The sequence below is a fragment of the Mobula hypostoma genome, chromosome 9, assembly GCF_963921235.1.
Source record: "Mobula hypostoma chromosome 9, sMobHyp1.1, whole genome shotgun sequence".
Classification (NCBI taxonomy): domain Eukaryota; kingdom Metazoa; phylum Chordata; class Chondrichthyes; order Myliobatiformes; family Myliobatidae; genus Mobula; species Mobula hypostoma.
This window is the reverse complement of record NC_086105.1, coordinates 26065432-26086268: the sequence shown is the minus strand read 5'-3', so window position 1 is coordinate 26086268 and position 20837 is coordinate 26065432. Positions and strand designations below refer to the sequence as shown.

Genomic DNA, 20837 nt, shown 5'->3' with positions numbered 1-20837 from the left:
AGAGCTGTTATGTTTATATCAAAATGAAGTGTTAAAACACTGTGTACCTTCTCTCCAGGCTTCTTGAAACTGAAAACAATGAGGGATACAGAGGGATGGAAAATTGCAAGGAATACAAGTTGAAACTGAACAAAGCTTATGCAAAAATTAAATACAGGTTGACCACCTCAAATCTGGCAATCAGTAATCCAGTTCCACTGCTGGTTTGGACATAATTTTCGCCATCCTGATTTCAAGTTTCCCACATCGCTGCGCCAACCCTGTTTTAGTGGCACCATTAGCAGAATCAGCTGTTGGCACGGTCTTTAAAAGAAGCAAGTCGTTCTTCTGTTATTCGGCATTTATTTTTATAACCTGTGTTAAGGAAGTGCTTCTCATGATATAAAGCACTAACACCTTAAATTATCTCTACAAGAAAAGATGGATGCTGGCGGGACGATGTATTTTTCCGAGAGAGAGAGAGAGAGAGAGAGAGAGCGAGAGAGAGAGCGAGAGCGAGAGCGAGAGCGAGAGCGAGAGAGCGAGAGAGCGAGAGAGCGAGAGAGAGAGAGAGAGAGAGAGCGAGAGAGCGAGAGAGAGAGAGAGAGAGAGAGAGAGAGAGAGAGAGAGAGAGAGAGAGAGACTGATGCGCCACTTCTCAGACATTTCTCAGTATTTTTCCCTTTATTTTACGAGGTCGAGTTGTGATCTCGACACTCAACCCGGCATGGATGGAAAGCGTACTCGGGAGCAGACTCAACTGGGTTCGAACCCGGGAACCTCCATTCCAGAGTCATTGCGCCACCCGCTGGCCCAGGATATTGACTTGTTTAACATTGGCTTTTCCACATATAAAAAGAAACAAAGTTGTTCCAGTTCTTTGCTGACAGTGAATCAAAAATGCACATCTGTTTTCTAAGGAAAACTATGAAAGATGAAGATGTTCACAACTAGATAAAGTTCTCAAAGTGGTTTAAATTCCACATCAGTGAAGGTGTAGAACTGTCAGGAGAGATGAAGGAATAAGCAAAATTATTTCATGAAGAATTAGCACAGCATAAGTGAGATTATGAGTGCGATTACAATGAAGGGTGGCTTCAACATTTCAAACTGGCACATAGCAGGTAGTGTTGAGGAAACAGGTAGGCTGCAGGACTTAGGAAAATGGGCAAGAGAGTGGCAAATGAAATACAATGTGGGAAAATGCATGATCATGCACTTTGGTAGTAGAGATAAATGTGCAGACTATTTTCTAAATGGGGAGAAAATCCAAAAATCTGATATGCAAAGGGACTCGGGAGTCCTGGTGTAGAATACTCTAAAGGTTAACTTGCAGGTAGTCAGTGGGAAGGAAGGCATATACAAGTTAGCATAGATTTCAAGAGGGCGAGAATACAAGAGCAGGGATGTGATGCTGAAGCTTTATAAGGCACTGGTGAGGCCTCACCTTGAATCTTGTGAACAAGTTTGGGCTCAACTGAAAAGAGATGTGCTGGCGATGGAGAGGGTTCAGAGGAGATTCATAAGGATGATTCCAGGAATGAAAGGGTTCTCATATGAGGAACGTTTGATAGATCTGGGTCTGTACTCACTGGAATTTAGAAGAATGAGGGGAGATCTGATTGAAATCTTTTGAATGTTGTAAGGCCTAGACAGAAAAGTGGAAAGGATGTTTCCTATGGTGAGAGAGTCTAGGACAAGAGGGCACAGCCTCAGGTTAGAGGGGTATCCTTTTAAAACAGATGTGGAGAAATTTCTTTAGCTAGAGGGTAGTGAACTTGGGGAGTATGTTACCACAGTCAACTGTGGAGGCTAGGTCATTGGGTGTATTTAAAGCAGAGCTTGATAGGTTCTTGATTGGACACAGCATCAAAGGTTATGGGGAAAAGACCGGGGGTAGATCTGAGATGGGGAAAAAAGGATCAGTCATGATTGAATGGTGCAGCAGACTCGATGGTCCAAATGGCCTAATTCTGCTGCTATGTCTTATAGTATTTTTTCTCTAAATCCATGTTCCTTCTCAATTTCATGCTCCCTTGGGACTATTAGCTAATTTCCCCATGGCTACTTTCTCAATGAATTGACAATGCCCAACTTTCTGCAATTTGTAGGGAATTTCCCAACAGGTATATGCAATTTCCCAACTGCTCTCTAAGCCAGACCATAGTCTTACAATTCAGAGAAATTGTGCTGGAAATAAGTTGAATTAATTGTACCTACATGCTTTGATTGTTTTCAAGTATTTTAATTTCATTTTAATCTAATATTTTCATAGTAATGTAATTGTAATAGATTTTCCATTCACTTTCTAATTGTTCTAACATTTTTACAATAATATTGCAATGCTGCCTTGCAAATTGTCAAAAATTTTTAAGCATTTCTGAGGCAGGACTTCTATGCAAAGCAAGTTCGGGCTTAAGCAGCTGAGTACGGTGGCTTGCTGTTGTTAGGAAATTCTCACTTCACATACTATCAATTATAATTGTAGGTATGTTTCCAAACCTGTAATTTGGAGAGCTTTAGGAATACTCCAGAGAGTAATTTTGTTAAAATACAAAAACAAAAATGGGGTAGCAATCTCAAAAATCCAGCTGTTCATTCAGACCTACCTGATCTGTCCTAATTCCAAACTAATGCAGATGACTTAATCTACCCTCTTAATACATCAAACTGATAGTGATTTAACAAAACAACTTGTCAACATCAGTTGAAGGTGGGCAATTCAAATGTTGATCTGGTCAGAAATATTCACATGCAAGGAATTAATATACTATCACAGATTATAGAATCTAATAAACAGAGGAATTTGAATGTACATTTCCAGAATGATGATTCTTCATTTAGATCTCCAAAGCAGTTTATTTCTTTTAAAGCTGTGAAGTAGCTATGTAATAGCACCTATTATCTATCGTCAATGATACATACTGGTTCATATTTTAGCCCTTCTGAGGCAGCCACCATTGTTTCAGCCAAGTCCAGGACATCTGCACCGACATCTATTTAAAAAAACAAAAATATTACCTCAGTGATTGACTAAAAATTCTCTCATTACTGTCAGATAAAAGCATCAACTTTCTTCAGTAAACAATGCTTGGATATTTGAAATAACTATGTTTTATTCTATTCATAAATCACACCACTGAATTTGATGTAAACTAACGCAAGTATTATAGGGGAAAATCTCAGTAAGCAAACATTTCACGAGGAAAGTACTATCCGAGTGGACCATAAGAACTGAATTAGGCTGATCGAGTCTCTTCTGCCAGTCCATCTTGACTGATCTACTTTCCCTCTCAACCCCAGTCTATAACCTATAACCTTTGATGCCCTAACAAATCAAGAATCTATCAACCTCCCTTTTAAATACTGGTATTCTTTATGGCAATAACTAAAAATAGAAAATTATATACAGGTACATTTCAGTTAATAATTTCACCTGGAAACACCCAAGGCAACTTTATCAAAAACTCACATCAAAAACCTAGTTAGTAGTTCTGTCACTTGGAAACAAAGATATCCAAAGGAGTACATTTTGTGCAAGGTACTCTTCAATGGAGATCATATTAAAAGTACAGCCACATCCATCATTGAATACATGCAGTTCTCCTAGGTACCTATCTGAGCATCAGATTCAGCCAGATAATATTTGCCAACTAGAAAAGCAAGTTTGAATAGGTTGCAAAATCAGATGAAGACGTATAATGAATACATGAGTGAAAAAACCGTGCTTATGATGATGGTTTAAGATTCACAGATAACACATGCTCCAGTTGTAACAGATTTTCTCAACAGCCCAGGAGTTTTGAACAAAATCTTCATTGTCCAAACCAACCCAATTATTGTATTCATTTCGCTGAAAGATGCATTCATACATAAAACATCACCCTGGTATTCACAAAATCAAAAATCACTTTTTTTTTATATATACAGTAAACATTACCATGATCAAAAACAGAAAGCAGCAGAAAAACCAGTCAACCATACTCATTCAACATTCGTTCCTTTCTTCACAAGTATGCAAATATCCCCCCTTCGAGATACTTATCAGTCATCCGTACTCTATTCAACCACAGTTTTCAATTCTTCCTCTCATGGACAATATCCACATTTCTCCTTTCAGCAGAAACAGTGGACAAACTCCTCCATCGATAATTATTAGGAACTAGTGTTTTATAGTACTGTAGCAATATTACTAGTGTTCCAACATCAGGTGCTGAAAATGCAGCCAATACTGACTGAATGACTGCTTAATAATCAGCACAAAGATTAAGATGAATTTGTTGCTATGGCCATAAAGCATTTAAGTTCAGTTCGTGTTTCCATTAATCCTGTACTTCACAAATGTGCACATCAGTAAAATTCTGTTAGGAGCCTATATACATGGAATCAACAGGTCAAGTGCTAAAAAGATAATTTAGTGAACAAGCTACTTTCACTACAACTATAAAAATTTGGATGAACTCAGAATCGGTAATACTGTTGACAGAGTACTTACAATGGCATTTCATTGATACTGTAATATCCAAATTGATTCTCAGTTTGCTGTAAGATTAAAAAAAAGAAACAATTAAGTACTGCTCCAGTGAAATAATTCTGTTATTCTGAATTAGTCAGAAATCAGAGTCCAAAATAAAAAGCATTATGAACACCAGCCACATTCACTCCCTCTGCTTAGCTGAGACACATACTGTAAACAAACTATTAACGTTTAAGTTTAAATTCAGAAATAGGGCCTTTTGTGGAAGAGAGTTCCCATTTCCCATTTGATGTGTAGATGCTTCTATCATTGAGTTGTAGAAGGCCACTTAATTTTCTTACCATCCTAGTCCCTCCAACCTGCAGGAAGTTTCTTTTATCTACTTTACCAGTTTATTTAAATATGCTAAAGCCCCCATCTGCATGACAGGCTCTACACTTTACCGGAGAACAGATATACTGCTAAATGCCAAGTCTTTGATTTTCTATTTCACGTTTCAGAATCACATAACTACCACGGACATCTCTTTAAATCACTGATGCCCACAGGCGCCTTCTACTCTCAACAATTCTGCACTAACTGTTGATGATCTGATTTCCCCTAATGATTATATACCATGGCACAACAAAGGTAGATCTGGCGCTGAAGTTTACAGAGGCTGGCAGCTTTCTGCGTAGTCACACTGAGTCTTAACTACTGAAGACTTATGCCAGAAATGACAGACATGGAGAAAGCCTTATCAGAGGTTCAGATTGCTTCCTGTGCCGCTGAAAAATTTTATCTCAATTCCTCAGGCAAAAAATTATTTAGCATGACATGACAAAATTGCAAGAGCTTCATATTAAAAAAATAATTAAGCATTCTTTTATATTTACATACACAATGAAATTTGTTTTCATTTCTAAAAATTAGTTAACCAGAGAGATTATTAAAAGGTAGAGGCTTTTTTGGAGCTCGAATTTCAGACAAAATCTTCCCTGAAGGCAGCAAATGAGTACTCTATTTATAAAAATGAGTACTCTAATTGCACCTTGATACTTATGGCTAGAAAATTACTTAGTGCATGTCTATTTTCCCAGGCATGTTATCACCACAGTCGCAAGGCTTCAGCTGGCAGAAATTCACCCCATGAATAAAGCTTAGCAAAGCAGGAAAATGTTCCATTATTGATGTGCTTTGGACACATGAAGGATGTCTCCTCTGCAACTCACTGAAAGGGATTTAACCAACACACCACTGAAAGGAGATTCAAGTGCTACTCTGAATATACATGCAGCCTATTTTCATTGTGACATTTGATACTGATGAGTCTGAGTAAAGCCTCACTAATTGTCAAGGGCGTTTAGGAACTGAACCAATCATTTACAATCGGAGAGTCACCTGTCAGCTGGAAACCAGCCTCCGTTCAGAATCTTGAGTTCAAGACCGTATTTGAATAAACAACATGACCCAAGGCTAGGCAATCAGCTATCAGAAGATCCAGCTCATTAATATATCCCGTCAGCTCTTTCCACAACTCCATTTATCCCACTCCACCCTCTCAAATCTAATATCATCTGAGCTTCCTCCTAACCTGGTCCCAGCATATTGAAGCAGCTATAAAGAAGGCACTACTACTACGTCAACTCAGGCCTAGGGGGCCGGCGTCAGGCACGATAACGGATTCTCCACTTCTCCCTTATCAGTGTGTTCAGTTCATCTACATTAGCCGCGCCGCTGTCTACCAGGAGTGTGTTGATCATAGTCTTGGGAGGGCGCCCAGGGTTCATCCCCGCGTGCTTGGGCTCCCATATGATGACCAGGCTGGCAGGTAGCTCGGGGTGGCGTAGACAGTGCCCCACTAGTTGCAGTCTTCTCGCCTCGATTTTAGTGGAGAGCATCGGTAGGTTGTTATAGAGCTCAGTGTTTGTCATGTGCTGTTGCCAACTCACATCAAGAGCCATCCGGAGCATTCGTGTGTAGCAACCATCTAGAGACTTTCACATCGTCTTGGTGAGTGTCCATGTCTCGCATCCGTACGTGAGAATGGACTCTATGACTGCTAGGAAAATCCTCTTTTCAAGCCCTCTGGTCAGGTTTAACTTCCAGATTTCCTTCATGTCGTTCATAGCCCTGCACACCAGCGCCTTCCGTATCTTTATGTCCTGTTCTGAACTCATCATTCTTGATCCGAGGTACTTGTAGTCAAAGACTTTCTTAATGGAATCATTCTCTATGGTCTTGAGACTACCTTCGTTGCAGTTAAACGCCATGTACTCTGTCTTTTTAGCGTTTAGGTGAAGGCAAGACAGTGGCTATATTTCCTTTGGAGTTTGAGGAGATTTGGAATGTCACCTAAAACAGTGATTCTCAACCGTTTTTTGGCCACGGCCCCCTTAGGAGCTCTTCTCAGGTTCCAGGGCCCCCCTTTCAAAGAGGGATACAACACGAACAGATAGACAGAAAATCATTTATTATTGAACACCAAGAAAACTTGAACATTTCGACATACTGGACAAAACTTAAAAAAGGACTGTATGAAATTAAACATCTATCAGGCCTAAAGCGATCCTTGAGCTTGGTGCTTTTCTGCAAGTTTCATGATATCGAGCTTCAGATTAGACAATGACAGTCAGAGGTCACCTCTTGTTGCAATATCAATTCTGTTCCTGGATTTTGTCAAGGAAACTACCTTGCAGAATCCGCTCTCAACTAAATATGTTGAGGGAAAGGCAATACAAAACCTTTGGGCTTTTTCCCCCACAGTGTTGCAAATTTATTCAGCAGATCACTCTTGATCCAAAAATCTTTTTGAAACTGACTGAACTGACGACGTGCAGTTATACCACTCTGAAGGTCAATCAAACTTTCTTGAATTTCTGCCTCAATTTGGGTGGGTTTTACTTCAAATGGATTCAAAATCCAATCCGGGATACCGAAGTTTAACAAGTCATTAAATCTTTCTTGCATATCCTTGTGTATCTGCTTGAGATGTTTCACGTAAACGGTAAGGTCATTGTCTTTCAGTGCCTCTGCGATCAGTTCCATATTGTGGCAATAGACTTCGAGTTTCTTAAGGAAAAAAAATGGCTTCCTTACAATCTATGAGGTTACTGTTTTTGCCCTGTAAGGTCTTGTTTAACAAATTAAGTTTCTGAAAGATATCTGCCAGATAAAATATGTCCGCCTTAGCATCAACGAGTCTTTCTCCATGCTCTTTATCAGACTTTAAGGAAACTGTGGTGTCAACTTTGGCACTCAAATTCATGACATCAGATATTATTATGGACACTGAAGGCAGGATAAGCGACTCACCAATGTTGTGAGCATTTCCAGTTTTAGCAATCAGTTTACTAATTTTGTATGATGCAACAAGACCCTTCTCTAATTTCTGTGACGTTTGAGTAAGCATTTGTTTCAGCGTTGGCCTACTCTCGAAATTATCTTGAAGGTTTTTGAAGAAATCTAAGGGTTTATCCTTCTTCTCTGGATGTGCGGTATCTAAATGTTTTTTCAAATGCTTTCATTTTCAGTTATGCAGTTCAAACACATGGGCAAAGATGGGTTTTGCAGAGATGAGATGAAACCATACGATAAGCATTCCACTGAAAACTGCCAACACTTTTTTTTCCGCCAAGGAACTCATGGGTAGAATTATTTCTGAAAATAATAAGCGTGTGAAATACAGATACATTACTGACAAAAAAATGCTGTCACCTGGAGCCAGGGATTTTTTTCTTTTTTCCGGTGACTTCATGTGCAGTAAGAAACACTTTTCACAACCTATCTTAACGTATAATATATCCAAACACATATACTTTAAAGTTACTAGGCTAAAAAAGGCCTAGCAAGGCACGCTGATCTTCGGAGAATGAATTATGGCGATAATAGATGCGAGAACCCTTGATTGAATACTGTGCAGTCTGATTTGCGACTGACTCTGAAGTGAGGCTGTGTGGGAGGAGCTTAAGCAATGAATTTACCAGGTGCGCTGAATTCAAACGGTGTGTTGGAAAGGTATTATAAATAGGAGGGAAACTACTGACTCCAATGAAGGTTGCTGCTTGGGTATTTCATCGGTTCAGTTACCAGGGCCCCCATAAACCCTTGAGGCTCCCCTTCTCACAGTTTTCAGTCGGTGGCCCCCTTCAAATGTGCCAGGGCCCCCATTGAGAACGGCTGACCTAAAACACTCAAACATTTCTACAGATGTACTGTGGAGAATATTCTGACTAGCTGCATCACCGTCTGGTATGGGGAAGCTACTGCACAGGATCGAAGCAAGCTGTGGAGAGTGATAAAATTAATCAGCTCCATCGTGGGCAATAGCCTCCATAGTAACCAAGTCACCTTTGAGGACCAGTGCCTCAAAATGGCAGCATCCAACATTAAAGACCCCCACCATCCAGGCATGCCCGCTTCTCACTGTTACAATCAGGTAAGAGGTACAGGAGCCTTGAAGGCACTCAGGAACAATCCGATTCTGATTACTTCTTTACTTCTGTCCTCCAATCACTGTGGAAGGAATTACAAAAGTGCTCTCAATTAAATAAATCAAATAGTCACCTGGCAAAATCTTTATCCACTTCATAATCATACTTCATCCATGTGTCCTGATAGACAAAAAATTCCATAATGGACAATAGAGCAATGGTGGTAAAGGCAATTATAGAAACTGCAAAGAAGAAATAATTGTTATTGTAGTTAATCATTAAGAATAGAGTAGTTTTGAAATGTTCAAATATACAGTTAAGAAACTAAATTTAAAATACCTGTTCCACCAGCTGTTGAAGTTTCAATATAACTTTCAGGAATCTTTGGGAAAGCATCAAGCTCCTTCATTAAATTCAGCGCCTTTTTCTTATTTAATCGCCTCATCTTCAAAGATGCATTCAGGGATTTTCACTTTCAGCTTCATAAATTAAACCTGCAAACAGAGTAAGTACCATTAATTTAATGGCAGAAATTCTGAAAGTGGTGACAGTTTTATATCAAATGATAATTAGTGCCACACAGTACATCATTCCTTACCCATCTCTCCCCACTAAAGCCACAATTTAGGTTACTTGGATCACAAAATGGATGAGCAGCTCTATTTTGCACAATGATCTCAAAGCTGTTAAGTTTAAGCAACTAGATGTACTGTAAGACTGCAAGAAATTGCAGAGATATGAATGCATCACTCAATCTTGCAAACCAACCCTTTTTCCATTGACTCAATCAAAAACACTTCCCAGTGGCCCAGAAAAGCAGCTTTCACCATAGTAATTCTCTCTTTTCCTAAAGGGTACAAGATAAAAAAAAAACCTGACCACACAGAACAGACTCAAGGACAGATTCCATCGTTGTTATTAAACTTCTGAACAAACTTCTCATTTGCTGAACAATAAACTCTTGATCTCCTAAACTCTCAATGTAGCCCTTGCACTTTTTGTCCAGTTGTACTGAACTTTCTCTACAACTGTGAAACTATATCTGTATGCTGTTTTCTTCCTACTACCTCAACGTAATTATGCATGACATGATCTATCTGAATGGCTATTTGCAGTATCTTGGGACATGTGACAATAATAAACCAACACCAGTTTGTATGAGAATTACATCTGAGTTAGTGACACAATTTTCCTACAAACATGTAGATTTGTAGTAAATAATATAAATTAGAGCAAACTTGTTTTCCTTTGCAAGCTTTCTTCTCTATTTTAATGAAGTTACTGAACGTTCACAGGTTTAATAGGCATCACAGTAGCAAGACATTATTATAACTTGGGCCGCAGTGGAGCTCAGAGTTCAGTTCCGGTGCTGTTTATAGGAAGTTTACGGTTCTCCCTGTGAACCGTGTGGGTCTCCTCCAGGTGGTCCAGTTTTCTCCCACCGTCCAAAGACATATTGGTTAGGAGGTTAGCTGGTCATTGTAAATTGTCCAGTGATTACGCTAATGTTAAATGGGTGGGTTGGTGGACAGCAACATACATCAAAGTTGCTGGTGAACGCAGCAGGCCAAGATCTCCCCCTCCCCCTCCAACTTTCAAATCCCTTACTCACTCTTCCTTCAGTTAGTCCTGACGAAGGTCTCGGCCTGAAACATCGACTGCACCTCTTCCTATAGATGCTGCTTTGTCTGCTGCGTTCACCAGCAACTTTGATGTATGTTGCTTGAATTTCCAGCATCTGCAGAATTCCTGTTGTTTGGGTTGGTGGACAGTGTGGTTTGTTGGGCCAGAAGGGCCTGATCCGCACTGTATCTCTAAATAAATATTGCCCACCTATTAAGAATTGCTGAAGTTGGCCTCCAGGACAGTCATGCTGTGAGTATATTCGGGATTTTGTCAGTCAGGACCCATTTGATAAGTTATGCAAGGAAGATCCAGCAGTCACACATGGAACTGTTTGTCAAGTTTCATTCAAGTTCCAGACTACTGTATTGTTAAGGTGTAAAAACATCTCTTTGGCGAGAAACTTGCATCAAACTAATCACAGACTTTAAAAAAAATTGGCTGTTGCTTGATCAGATAACCTGTGGAGAATGTAATGTGTTTGGCAATCTGGAGGCATGGCTGTCATGTAAGGAAAGGTAGCAGTAAATTTGCACACTGCAGAGCTTAACAAGGTACGCAAGCAAATGTTTTGCCATGACACTTTCTATTGAGGGATGAACATCCACCTAGACCAAAGGTTCCCAACCTAGGGCCCACGTACCCCTCGGTTACTGGTAAAAAAGGGTGGGGACCCCCAGCATAGACACTGAAGAAAGTGCTCTGTATTTAACCAGCTGGTTGCCTTCAAGCAGCACCACCACTGGACACATCCCAGCTGGTCTTCTGCTGGGAAGCTTCAATTTTCTATCAGTGTGGCTGGATGATCTAGCGGAGTTGATCAATACCACCTCCAGACTTCTGACTGAAATTATAAACCTACAGATACAGCCACACTCATGGCCAATTCCAAATAGCTCAGACTGATCCAGATTGTAGGGTCTTGAGCATTCATGATCACATTGACCAGTGTCATGCCAATATCTTTTTCACTGCTTCTCACTGGAAAGCTGAACATGAAACTGCTGATTCCAGAATATAGAGAGTATCGGAGGTGTACTTTCAAACTAGAGGGAAGAAAAAATGAATTAGACCAATTGCAGACAAATTACCAGGACCAGATGGGCTTGAATTTTACAGTTTTAAAGGAAGTGGTAGCAGAGATGGTAGAGCACTTCAAAACTCACTAGCTCTCGCAGTGTACAGCAGTTTAAATTACAAATGTGACATCTTTGTTTAAGGGAGGGAAACCAGAAGTTGGGAAATTTTCAGCCATTTAGCAAAATGCTTATTGTTGGGAAGATATTGGAACCTATGATTAAAGAATAAACAGCTTGTCATTCAGAAATAAACTTCATGCAATCATGCCAAGGCAACATAACTTTATAAAAGGATTATCATGTTTGACAACTCCGCACTGTCATAAACAAAAGACAATCTGCAGACGCTGGACTACGAAATCAAGGAGGGAACGATCTCTGTGGAAAGCAGAGGGGAGGTAAAGATACAGTACGTTTGGTGGTATGATCCCTTTGGAGATGGCAGAGGATGATGTTTTGGGTGTGGAGGCTTATGGGGTGGTAGGTAAGGACAAGAGGGACTCCATCACTGTTACTCATAGGGTAGATGTAGCATGATGGAATTTCCAGAAGGGATTCAATCAGCTGCCATATGAGGATAGATAAGATTTGATAATAGCTCACAATATTGGGGACTGCGTTTTAATGTGGACTGAAAACTGGTAATGACGATGACAGAGTCAGAAGCAATAGATCTTGTTCACACTGAACAGACCAATTACTGGATTAGTCCCTGGCCTTCAACTATTAAGTAAATGAGATTCTTTGCACACTATTTGATTGTCCAGCAGAATATGGATAAGTTGAAAGAGTGTGTAAGAAACTGGCAAATGGAAAACACATGGTCAGGCACTTTTGGAGGAGGAACCTAAAGACAAACTATTAAATAGAAAGTTACCATTTCCTAGATAGGCATTAGAAGCACCAGATGTGATCATATAGATGAAGCGAGTAATTAATAAAGCAAATAGCATATTGGCCTTTATTGCTAAGTGGATGGAATTTAAAGTAGGTGTTTTATTGTACTTGCCTACTTAGCAACATATGGAGTTATTATCTACAGATCATATGCAGTACTATGCAAAAGTCTTAAGGCATGTGTAAAAAAAAATTCTGTAATGCCAAGATGCTTTCCAAAATAATGAAATGTTTCTAAATATCAAAATAAGACAGTAAAAGCAGTAAACAGTAAGAACAACTAAAACAAATAAATATTTGGTGTGACCACCCTTTGCCTTTAAACCTTCAAACAATTTGCTCAGGTACACTGTTGTACTGTTTTGTTAAAAAGAAAATCGGCTGGTGGGTTGTTCCAAGCATCTTGAAGAACTTGCTACAGTTCTTCTGCTAACTTTGGCTGTCTCTTCATTCAGCCTCGATGATGTTGCGATCTGGGCTCTTTGGAGGCCATACCGTCTGTTACAGAACACATTGTTTTTCTTTTCGCTGAAGGTAGCTCTTTATGACCTTGGCCATGTATTTGGGATCATTGTCCTGCTGCAGAATGAAGTTGGGAATGATCAGATGCCTCCCTGATGGCATTGTGTGATGGACGAGAATCTACTTATATGTCTCAGCATTGATGATCCCATTGATTCTGAACAGATCGCCAACTCCAATTGCAGAAAAGCAGCCCCAAACCTAGAAGGAACCTCCACCGTGCTTCACTAATTGGCTGCAGACATTCATCCATGTAGTGCTCTCCAGCTCCTCTATGGACAAACTGCCTCCTGTTTAGGACAAAAATGTCAAACTTTGACTTGCCAGTCCGGAGCACCTGCTACCATTGTTCATCACCCATGTTTTTGTACATGGGTGAGTCTCTTGGCTTTGTTTCCACTTTGGAGGAATGGCTTTTTGACAGCAACTCTTCCACGAAGACATCTTCTGACAAGACTTCTCCAGACTGTAAGGGGTGTAATTGGGTTCCAGTGGCTCCTGAGAGTTCAGATCTGATAGCAGTGCTGGAACTTCTTCAGAGTTAGAAGGGACGCCAGACTGATGCATCTCATCTGCTCCGCTCAGTTTCCATGCCCAACCCCTGCTTTTCTGATCCTCAATTCGCCCGTTTCTTTGTGCTGCTTCAGAAGAGCTTGGACAGCACATTTTGAAACTTCTGTCTGCCACAAAATTTCCACTTGGGAAGGACCCCGCTAATGTAGGGTGTGTCTTATTACTATACTCACTCCTTCCATGCGATAAGAATTGATGATTTGAAGGCTATACTGTCACATCTGCCACTCCTTCACATTTATTAGTTTGGTTGTCCTTCACCCAGTCTGATTCTTTCTGCACACGTTTCTGTTTCAGTTAAACAGTTTAGTTCATTCAACTCATTGATACGTTTGTTATCATTGTTTAATCATGCTATGGGCTATATATCTACAAAATAATCAGGCTTTACTTGAAAAGTCCCCAGGGCCTGATGGAATAATCCCCAGGCTGCTCCACGAGGCGAGGGAAGAGATTGCTGAGCCTCTGGCTAAGATCTTTATGTCCTCGTTGTCCACTGGAATGGTACCGGAGGACTGGAGGGAGGTGAATGTTGTCCCCTTGTTCAAAAAAGGTAGTAGGGATAGTCCGGGTAATTATAGACCAGTGAGCCTTACATCTGTGGTGGAAAAGCTGTTGGAAAAGATTCTTAGAGATAGGATCTACAGGCATTTAGAGAATCATGGTCTGATCAGGGACAGTCAGCATGGCTTTGTGAAGGGCAGATCGTATCTAACAAGCCTGATAGAGTTCTTTGAGGAGGTGACCAGTCATATAGATGAGGGTAGTGCTGTGGATGTGATCTACATGGATTTTAGTAAGGCATTTGACAAGGTTCTACACAGTAGGCTTATTCAGAAAGCCAGAAGGCATGGGATCCAGGGAAGTTTGGCCAGGTGGATTCAGAGTTGGCTTGCCTGCAGAAAGCAGAGGGTCGTGGTGGGGGGGAGTACATTCGGATTGGAGGATTGTGACTAGTGGTGTCCCACAAGGATCGGTTCTGGGACCTCTACTTTTCGTGATTTTTATTAACGACCTGGATATGGGGGTAGAAGGGTGGGTTGGCATGTTTGCAGACGACACAAAGATTGGTGGTGTTGTGGATAGTGTAGAGGATTGTCGAAGATTGCAGAGGGACATTGATGGGATGCAGAAGTGCGCTGAGAAGTGGCAGATGGAGTTCAACTCGGAGAAGTGTGAGGCAGTACACTTTGGAAGGACAAACTCCAAGGCAGAGTACACAGTAAATGGCAGGATACTTGGTAGTGTGGAGGAGCAGAGGGATCTGGGGGTACATGTCCACAGATTCCTGAAAGTTACCTCACAGGTAGATAGGGTAGTTAAGAAAGCTTGCAATAAAAAGATTTGAAAAGAAAGAAAGAAAGCTTATGGGGTGTTAGCTTTCATAAGTCAAGGGATAGAGTTTAAGAGTCGCGAGGTAATGATGCAGCTCTATAAAACTCTGGTTAGACCACACTTGGAGTACTGTGTCCAGTTCTGGTCGCCTCACTATAGGAAGGATATGGAAGCATTGTAAAGGGTATAGAGGAGATTTACCAGGATGCTGCCTGGTTTAGAGAGTATGCATGATGATCAGAGATTACGGGAACTAGGGCTTTACTCTTTGGAGAGAAGGAGGATGTCCATGATAGAGGTATACAAGATATTAAGAGGAATAGGTAGAGTGGACAGCCAGCGCCTCTGCCCCAGGGCATCACCATTCAGTACAAGAGGACATGGCTTTAAGGTAAGGGGTGGGAAGTTCAAGGGGGATATTAGAGGAAGGTTTTTTACTCAGAGAGTGGTTGAAGCGTGGAATGCACTGCCTGAGTCAGTGGTGGAGGCAGATACACTAGTGAAATTTAAGAGACTACTAGACAAGCATATGGAGGAATTTAAGCTGGGGGGGGGGTTATATGGGAGGCAGGATTTAAGGGTCGGGATAACATTGTGGGCTGAAGGGCCTGTAATATGCTGTACTATTCTATGTTCTATGTAAAAGCGGTTTCTTTATTTAACGGAATATAAAAATTTCTCTGTAACATTCAAGTTTTTTGGAAAATGAATGTTTGGAAATTTAAAATGTGCTCTTGTCTACTGACACACTAATGCAGAAGAGAAAAAAATAAACATTTAAAACAAAATTTATATAAAAAGTCCATAAAGAGTATATATTACGAGGGAGGGAGAAGAGAAGGGCTGGCCTTGTGGGATTAATTCCCCCGAAAGTGGTTCATGTCATAATTTTTCACATAATCTATGAAATGTCAAGAAAGAAGTTGGAGAAGAATAGGTTTTAGTCATGTCTCTCCCCATCTACACATACACACATTCCATGAGAGCGAAATTTATTCTGTATCTCAAATTTTTTGGCGATGATATGTGAACTCTGCAAGGGTGAATTTTCATAACCCAAAAAGCTGTTGCCTGTTCAGTTTTGGTCCCCTTAATAGGGAAGGAATATACTAGCATTGAACATAGCCCAGAAGGGATTCACTAAGCCAATTCCTGAATGAAAAGATTGCCCGATTACCAATGGTTAAAAGCATTATACAAGTATTCTTTCTATTTCAGATGAAGGAGCAGTGATCTTATTCACATTTCTACCAAATACTATAAAAGATGTGGTCTCCTTCATAGTGCAGAAATGAAACACGATTTGAATGTCTGGTTTGCAGAACACCTTTATCTCGTCCACAAGGGCAAACATGAGCTTCAATTCCATATCCCACTCCTACTTTGGCTCTGACTTCCCGCACCATTCCAACAAAATCCCAATGCAAATTTCATAAATAAGTAGGACCTCATCTTTCATCTAGACACATTGCAGTACCTAGAATGAAATAGAATCGAATAATTTCAGGTTCCTTACTTTTCCCTTTTATGATAGAATTGGCCAACTAAGTTGCATAGTTTGCCATTTGTAACTAAAATTTCATCAAATCTGATGGACATTAGCTATTCGGTTAGAGGGTGTGAACATAAAAGAAAGAACGTACAGATGAGGTTGTATAAAGCATTGGTCAGACCACATTTGGAATATTGTGAGCAAATTTGGGCCCTGTATCCAGGAAAGCATATGCGAGCATGAGAGGGGGCCTAGAGGAGGTTCATCAGAATGACTTCAGGAATGAAAAGCTTTAATATACGAAGAGCATTTGATGGCTCAGGGCCTGTACTTGATGGAAATCAGAGGGATTAGGAGAAGTTTGATTAAAACCTACTCAATACAGAAAGGTCTGGATGGAAGTGTTTCCATTAGTAGGAGAGTCTTGGACCGAAGGTAGTTTCAAAATAAAAAGGTGGTGCATTAAATCTGAGGTGAGGAGGAATTTCTTAAGCCAGAGGGTAGGGAATTTGTGAAATTCGTTGACATAAAGGGCTGTGAAGGCCAAGTCACTGGGTGTATTTAAGACAGAGACTGATAGGTTCTTGATTGGTAAAAGGCTTAAAGGTTACATGGAGAAAGAAGCAGAATGGGATTTAAGAAAAACTATCAGCCCAATTGAATCGTGGTACAGATTCAACTGGTCAAATGGCCCAATGCTAGACCGTAAGTCCATCGGGCTGGAAGTCACTTCAAAGGACTGTGAGAGTAACTGAGAGGATGATAGGGGTCTCCCTAACATCCACCGGGGACATTTATCAGGACCGCTGCATATACAGGGCCCTTAGTATTATTGAGGATCCTACTCATCCATCCAGCATCTTCATTGAATTCCTACCATATGCAAGAGCCGTCCGCCACTGGTTGTTGTGGTGTTGGAGATTGCGTTCAAGAAAACAATGAAAACAAGGCGGGAGGAGAAGGTGGCAGCGTGGCGCAGCTCTCCGGTGAAATGATATCGAATTTGTAAGTAGGGTGCCGTGCACAATTCCGATTTGCTGGAGACAGATGTGAGAAGGCACAGAGGAACATCTGGAGAAATTTCTGAAATGCCTGGTTCGCTGCTGCTGCTACTGTGCGATCGAGAATCTTTGGAGGGAAGGGCCCAAAATCCCTGGCTTTGCTTGCTGGTGACCGAGGCTGGGGTCGAAGCGTTTGGCAGAGATGGTGCTCGGTACTCAGTGCTGATTGGAGCTCGAAGTTTTTGGACGACTCAGAGTCGGACTGTGGTCGGGCATGGCAGTGAGAGTTTTCTTCCTTCTCCCGTCTGCGTGAGATGTGGGACTTTCGAGAGACTTTGAATTTTTATTGTGCCCATGGCCTGTTCTTCATCAAATTATGGTATTGTTGTACTGTTGTAACTATATGTTATAATTATGTGGTTTTTGTTAGTTTTTCAGTCTTGGTCTGTCCTGTGTTTCTGTGATATCATACCGGAGGAATATTGTATCATTTCTTAATGCATGCATTACTAAATGACAATAAAAGAGGACTGCATGTCTTCATAATCTAATCTAATCTAAATGCCACGCTGTCACTACTATCTGTTCCAGCACATCATGACAGCATTTTTAAAAAGAATTGGTTACCCTGTACATGCTACACCGGCCATTAGGCGTTTTCAGATTTATTCACTCTGGAGAGGGTTTTTGAAAAGCTCTGTTTTTGGGGGAGGAAAATGCCATTTCAGTGTCGACAGAGGGTCAAAACAAAGAGAAAAAGCTTTGGTTATGGATTTATCCGGTCTAGTGTGGACATGGCCTCTGATGTATAAAAACAAGAATGGTCAGGATGAGAAACGGGTTTTTTCCCCCTCAGGTCATTAGGCTTCTAATCGCCCTGCTTCATCGCATTTGAAGCGTTGCTGGTTAATCTGTTCTGAACTTTACAATATTTGTCAGTTTAGTTTGTTACTCATGTGTGATTCATCTGTAAATTTTATCCTAACTTTCATAAGTTATTGTGTGTTATGTGTACTACTCTGCTTTACATCCTGGTTTGGAGAAATGTCTTCATTGACAGTACGCACATATATAGTTAAATGACAAAAAACTTGACTTGAAAACTCCTCACAATACTCTAAATGAGGCTTTACTAACACCTTCTAAAGCCTCAGCATTATATCCTTGTTTTTATATTCTAGTCCTCTTGAAATGAATGCTAATATTGTATTTGCCTTCCTCACCCTCCAAGCTAACCTTTAGGGAATCCTGCACAAGTCCTTGGCACTTCCAATTTTTTGAATTTTCTCCCCGTTTAGCAGAAGGAATAAAAGTGTAGACTATTTTCTAAAGTGCATGATCATACAGACCCCATCCACCACTTCTTTGCCCATTCCTCTAATCCGTCTGTTATTCTGTAGCATCTCTATTTCCTCAAAACTACTTGACCCTCCACCTATCTTTGTATCGCCCAGAAAAGGCCACAAAGCCATCAATTCCGTCATACAAATTATTGACATACAACATAAAAAGAAGCGGTTCCCTGCAGAACACCATTGGTCACAAGTAGCCAATCAGAAAAGGCACGCTCAATCAGAAAAGGCACGCTTTATTTTCATTCTTTGTTTCCTGCCAATCAGCCAACACTGGTATCTTTCCTGTAATACCATGGGCTCTTATCTAGTTAAGCAGCCTCATATGTGGGACCTTGTCAAAGGCCATCTGAAAATCCAAGTAAACAATATCCGATTTTCCTTTGTCTATCTTCAAAGAATTCCAACAGACTTGTCCGGCAAGATGGCCTGTTTTATCATTTGTCTCGTTTTTCATCTAAATTTCCTCATGAATCCATTAGCCGGCTTTGTAATCATTTGAATCACCTAAACAATCCTTGCTTAACCATATCACGTTATCATATCCACTCCTTCTTCACCCTCTCAAATACTTAAAAATAACTTGTTTGTTCACATTCCCAATTTTTGATGATTTTGCAGCCTGAAACATTACCTGTTGCCACAGATACTGCTTTACATACAAAGTATATTCAGTTTCACAAACGGAGCAAGAGCAAATATTTTAAAACTGTGTTTACTTACAAAGGAGGCAAAGAAATAACAGTAATTTCACCCCCCCCCCACACACACACACACACACACTAGTTTGCCCTACACTTTGACCAGCATTTACTCATTTGATCAACAACCTACTATTTAATAGTGCCATTAACAGAGAAAAAACATCTCAAATCACTTCATAAAGATATAAGCAGGCACAGACACTGGACAATTATACAGGCAGTTGAGTACTAAGAGTGAAAGCAATACAAAAAAAGAGCTGAAAACGGAATCAAGTTCAGAAAAAGAACAGACTGAATACAGGAGAGCATATGACACTGAAATTGTCAACAATCCAGTTCAGCCTAATACGTGGCCAGGAGAGGCGGTGAAACTTGTGACAAAGACACTGGGTTTGTTTCAATATTATGTATCAAGTTATTCAAACTTTGATCTGCAGGTCTACATTCCAAAATGCATTTCCTCCTTACATCATCAATAGGTAAATCACATCTTTCCAATCTGCATATTTAAGAAACTATTGCACAAGCATATGGAAACAACATGCTTTCAAGTTAATAAAAATCGCCAATCCTCCTCGCAACCTACACGTCCAATTCACAAAAGTGATTGAGCAAGTGCGCGTTACAACAGAAGGAAAACCAAGCCAAGCCATTTGAATGCCCCAGTTAAGTTACTTTTGGTCTGTGAAACTGTTTTAAACGCACCAATGTGCTCTTTTCAGAAAAAAGAAAATTAACAAGATCACACAATGACTAACCCTCCCACCAAGAAAAAAACGCGTTCTTCCTCTTTTACAAGGAAACAATAAAATGTTGAAACAAATCTAAAAATCGAAGTATTCGTCAAACTGCAATTTCAAGAAACACACGAAATGAGAGTCTGAATTACAATGAAACCCCGTAATGTCAACACCATCGGTGAAATGTCAGAAAAATTACTTAAATATGATACCAAAGGCAAGTGCATCAAATATTTTGACGGCTGCTTATTTCAACACATCAGAGCAAATACTAAAACTGTCAGATTTCACCCATCCACCCTTTGCCTTGGAGGTAACCTGGAACCAGGTTTGCTGAGGGAGAGCACAGAATGGGTGACTCACTGCGAATGGTCGCCACTTGCCGGCCGCCGGGCTCCTGGGCTGGCAGCGGCTCTGGGTCGATGCCGCTGGCCGGCGGGCACTTTCGGCTCATACGGCGCGGTGTAAACCCCCTGGCCCTGGAACAGCGGAGGTGGGTGGCGGCAGAGCGTTAGCCAAACTCACTACTCCCCTTGCTCTCCTACTCGTGGACTACGGACAGAGCCTATCAATGCGCGCCATGTACGGCATCTCGGTTTCCAAGGGAGGAGGAGGGGAAAGACACAGCCAGCGACCTCTACCCTCCCACCT

General features: G+C 40.7%; 1 protein-coding gene across 2 annotated transcripts in view; it reads right to left on the bottom strand.

The window, feature by feature from the left end:
- LOC134351574 (endoplasmic reticulum-Golgi intermediate compartment protein 2-like) overlaps positions 1-20819 on the bottom strand; it is a 54331-nt gene extending 33512 nt beyond the window's left edge. Inside the window, exons 1-5 of one of the 2 annotated variants that reach the window (XM_063057910.1) lie at positions 20550-20819; positions 9208-9362; positions 9002-9048; positions 4475-4521; positions 2905-2975 (exon numbers count right to left, since the gene is read on the bottom strand). In XM_063057910.1, the coding sequence (XP_062913980.1) occupies positions 2905-2975; positions 4475-4521; positions 9002-9048; positions 9208-9264 (222 nt within the window). In that variant the 5' untranslated portion in view covers positions 9265-9362; positions 20550-20819. Of the gene's footprint in view, positions 1-2904; positions 2976-4474; positions 4522-9001; positions 9111-9207; positions 9363-20549 lie in introns of both variants that reach the window. The other variant, XM_063057909.1, reaches the window with a different exon arrangement.
- Positions 20820-20837: the final 18 nt, after the last annotated feature.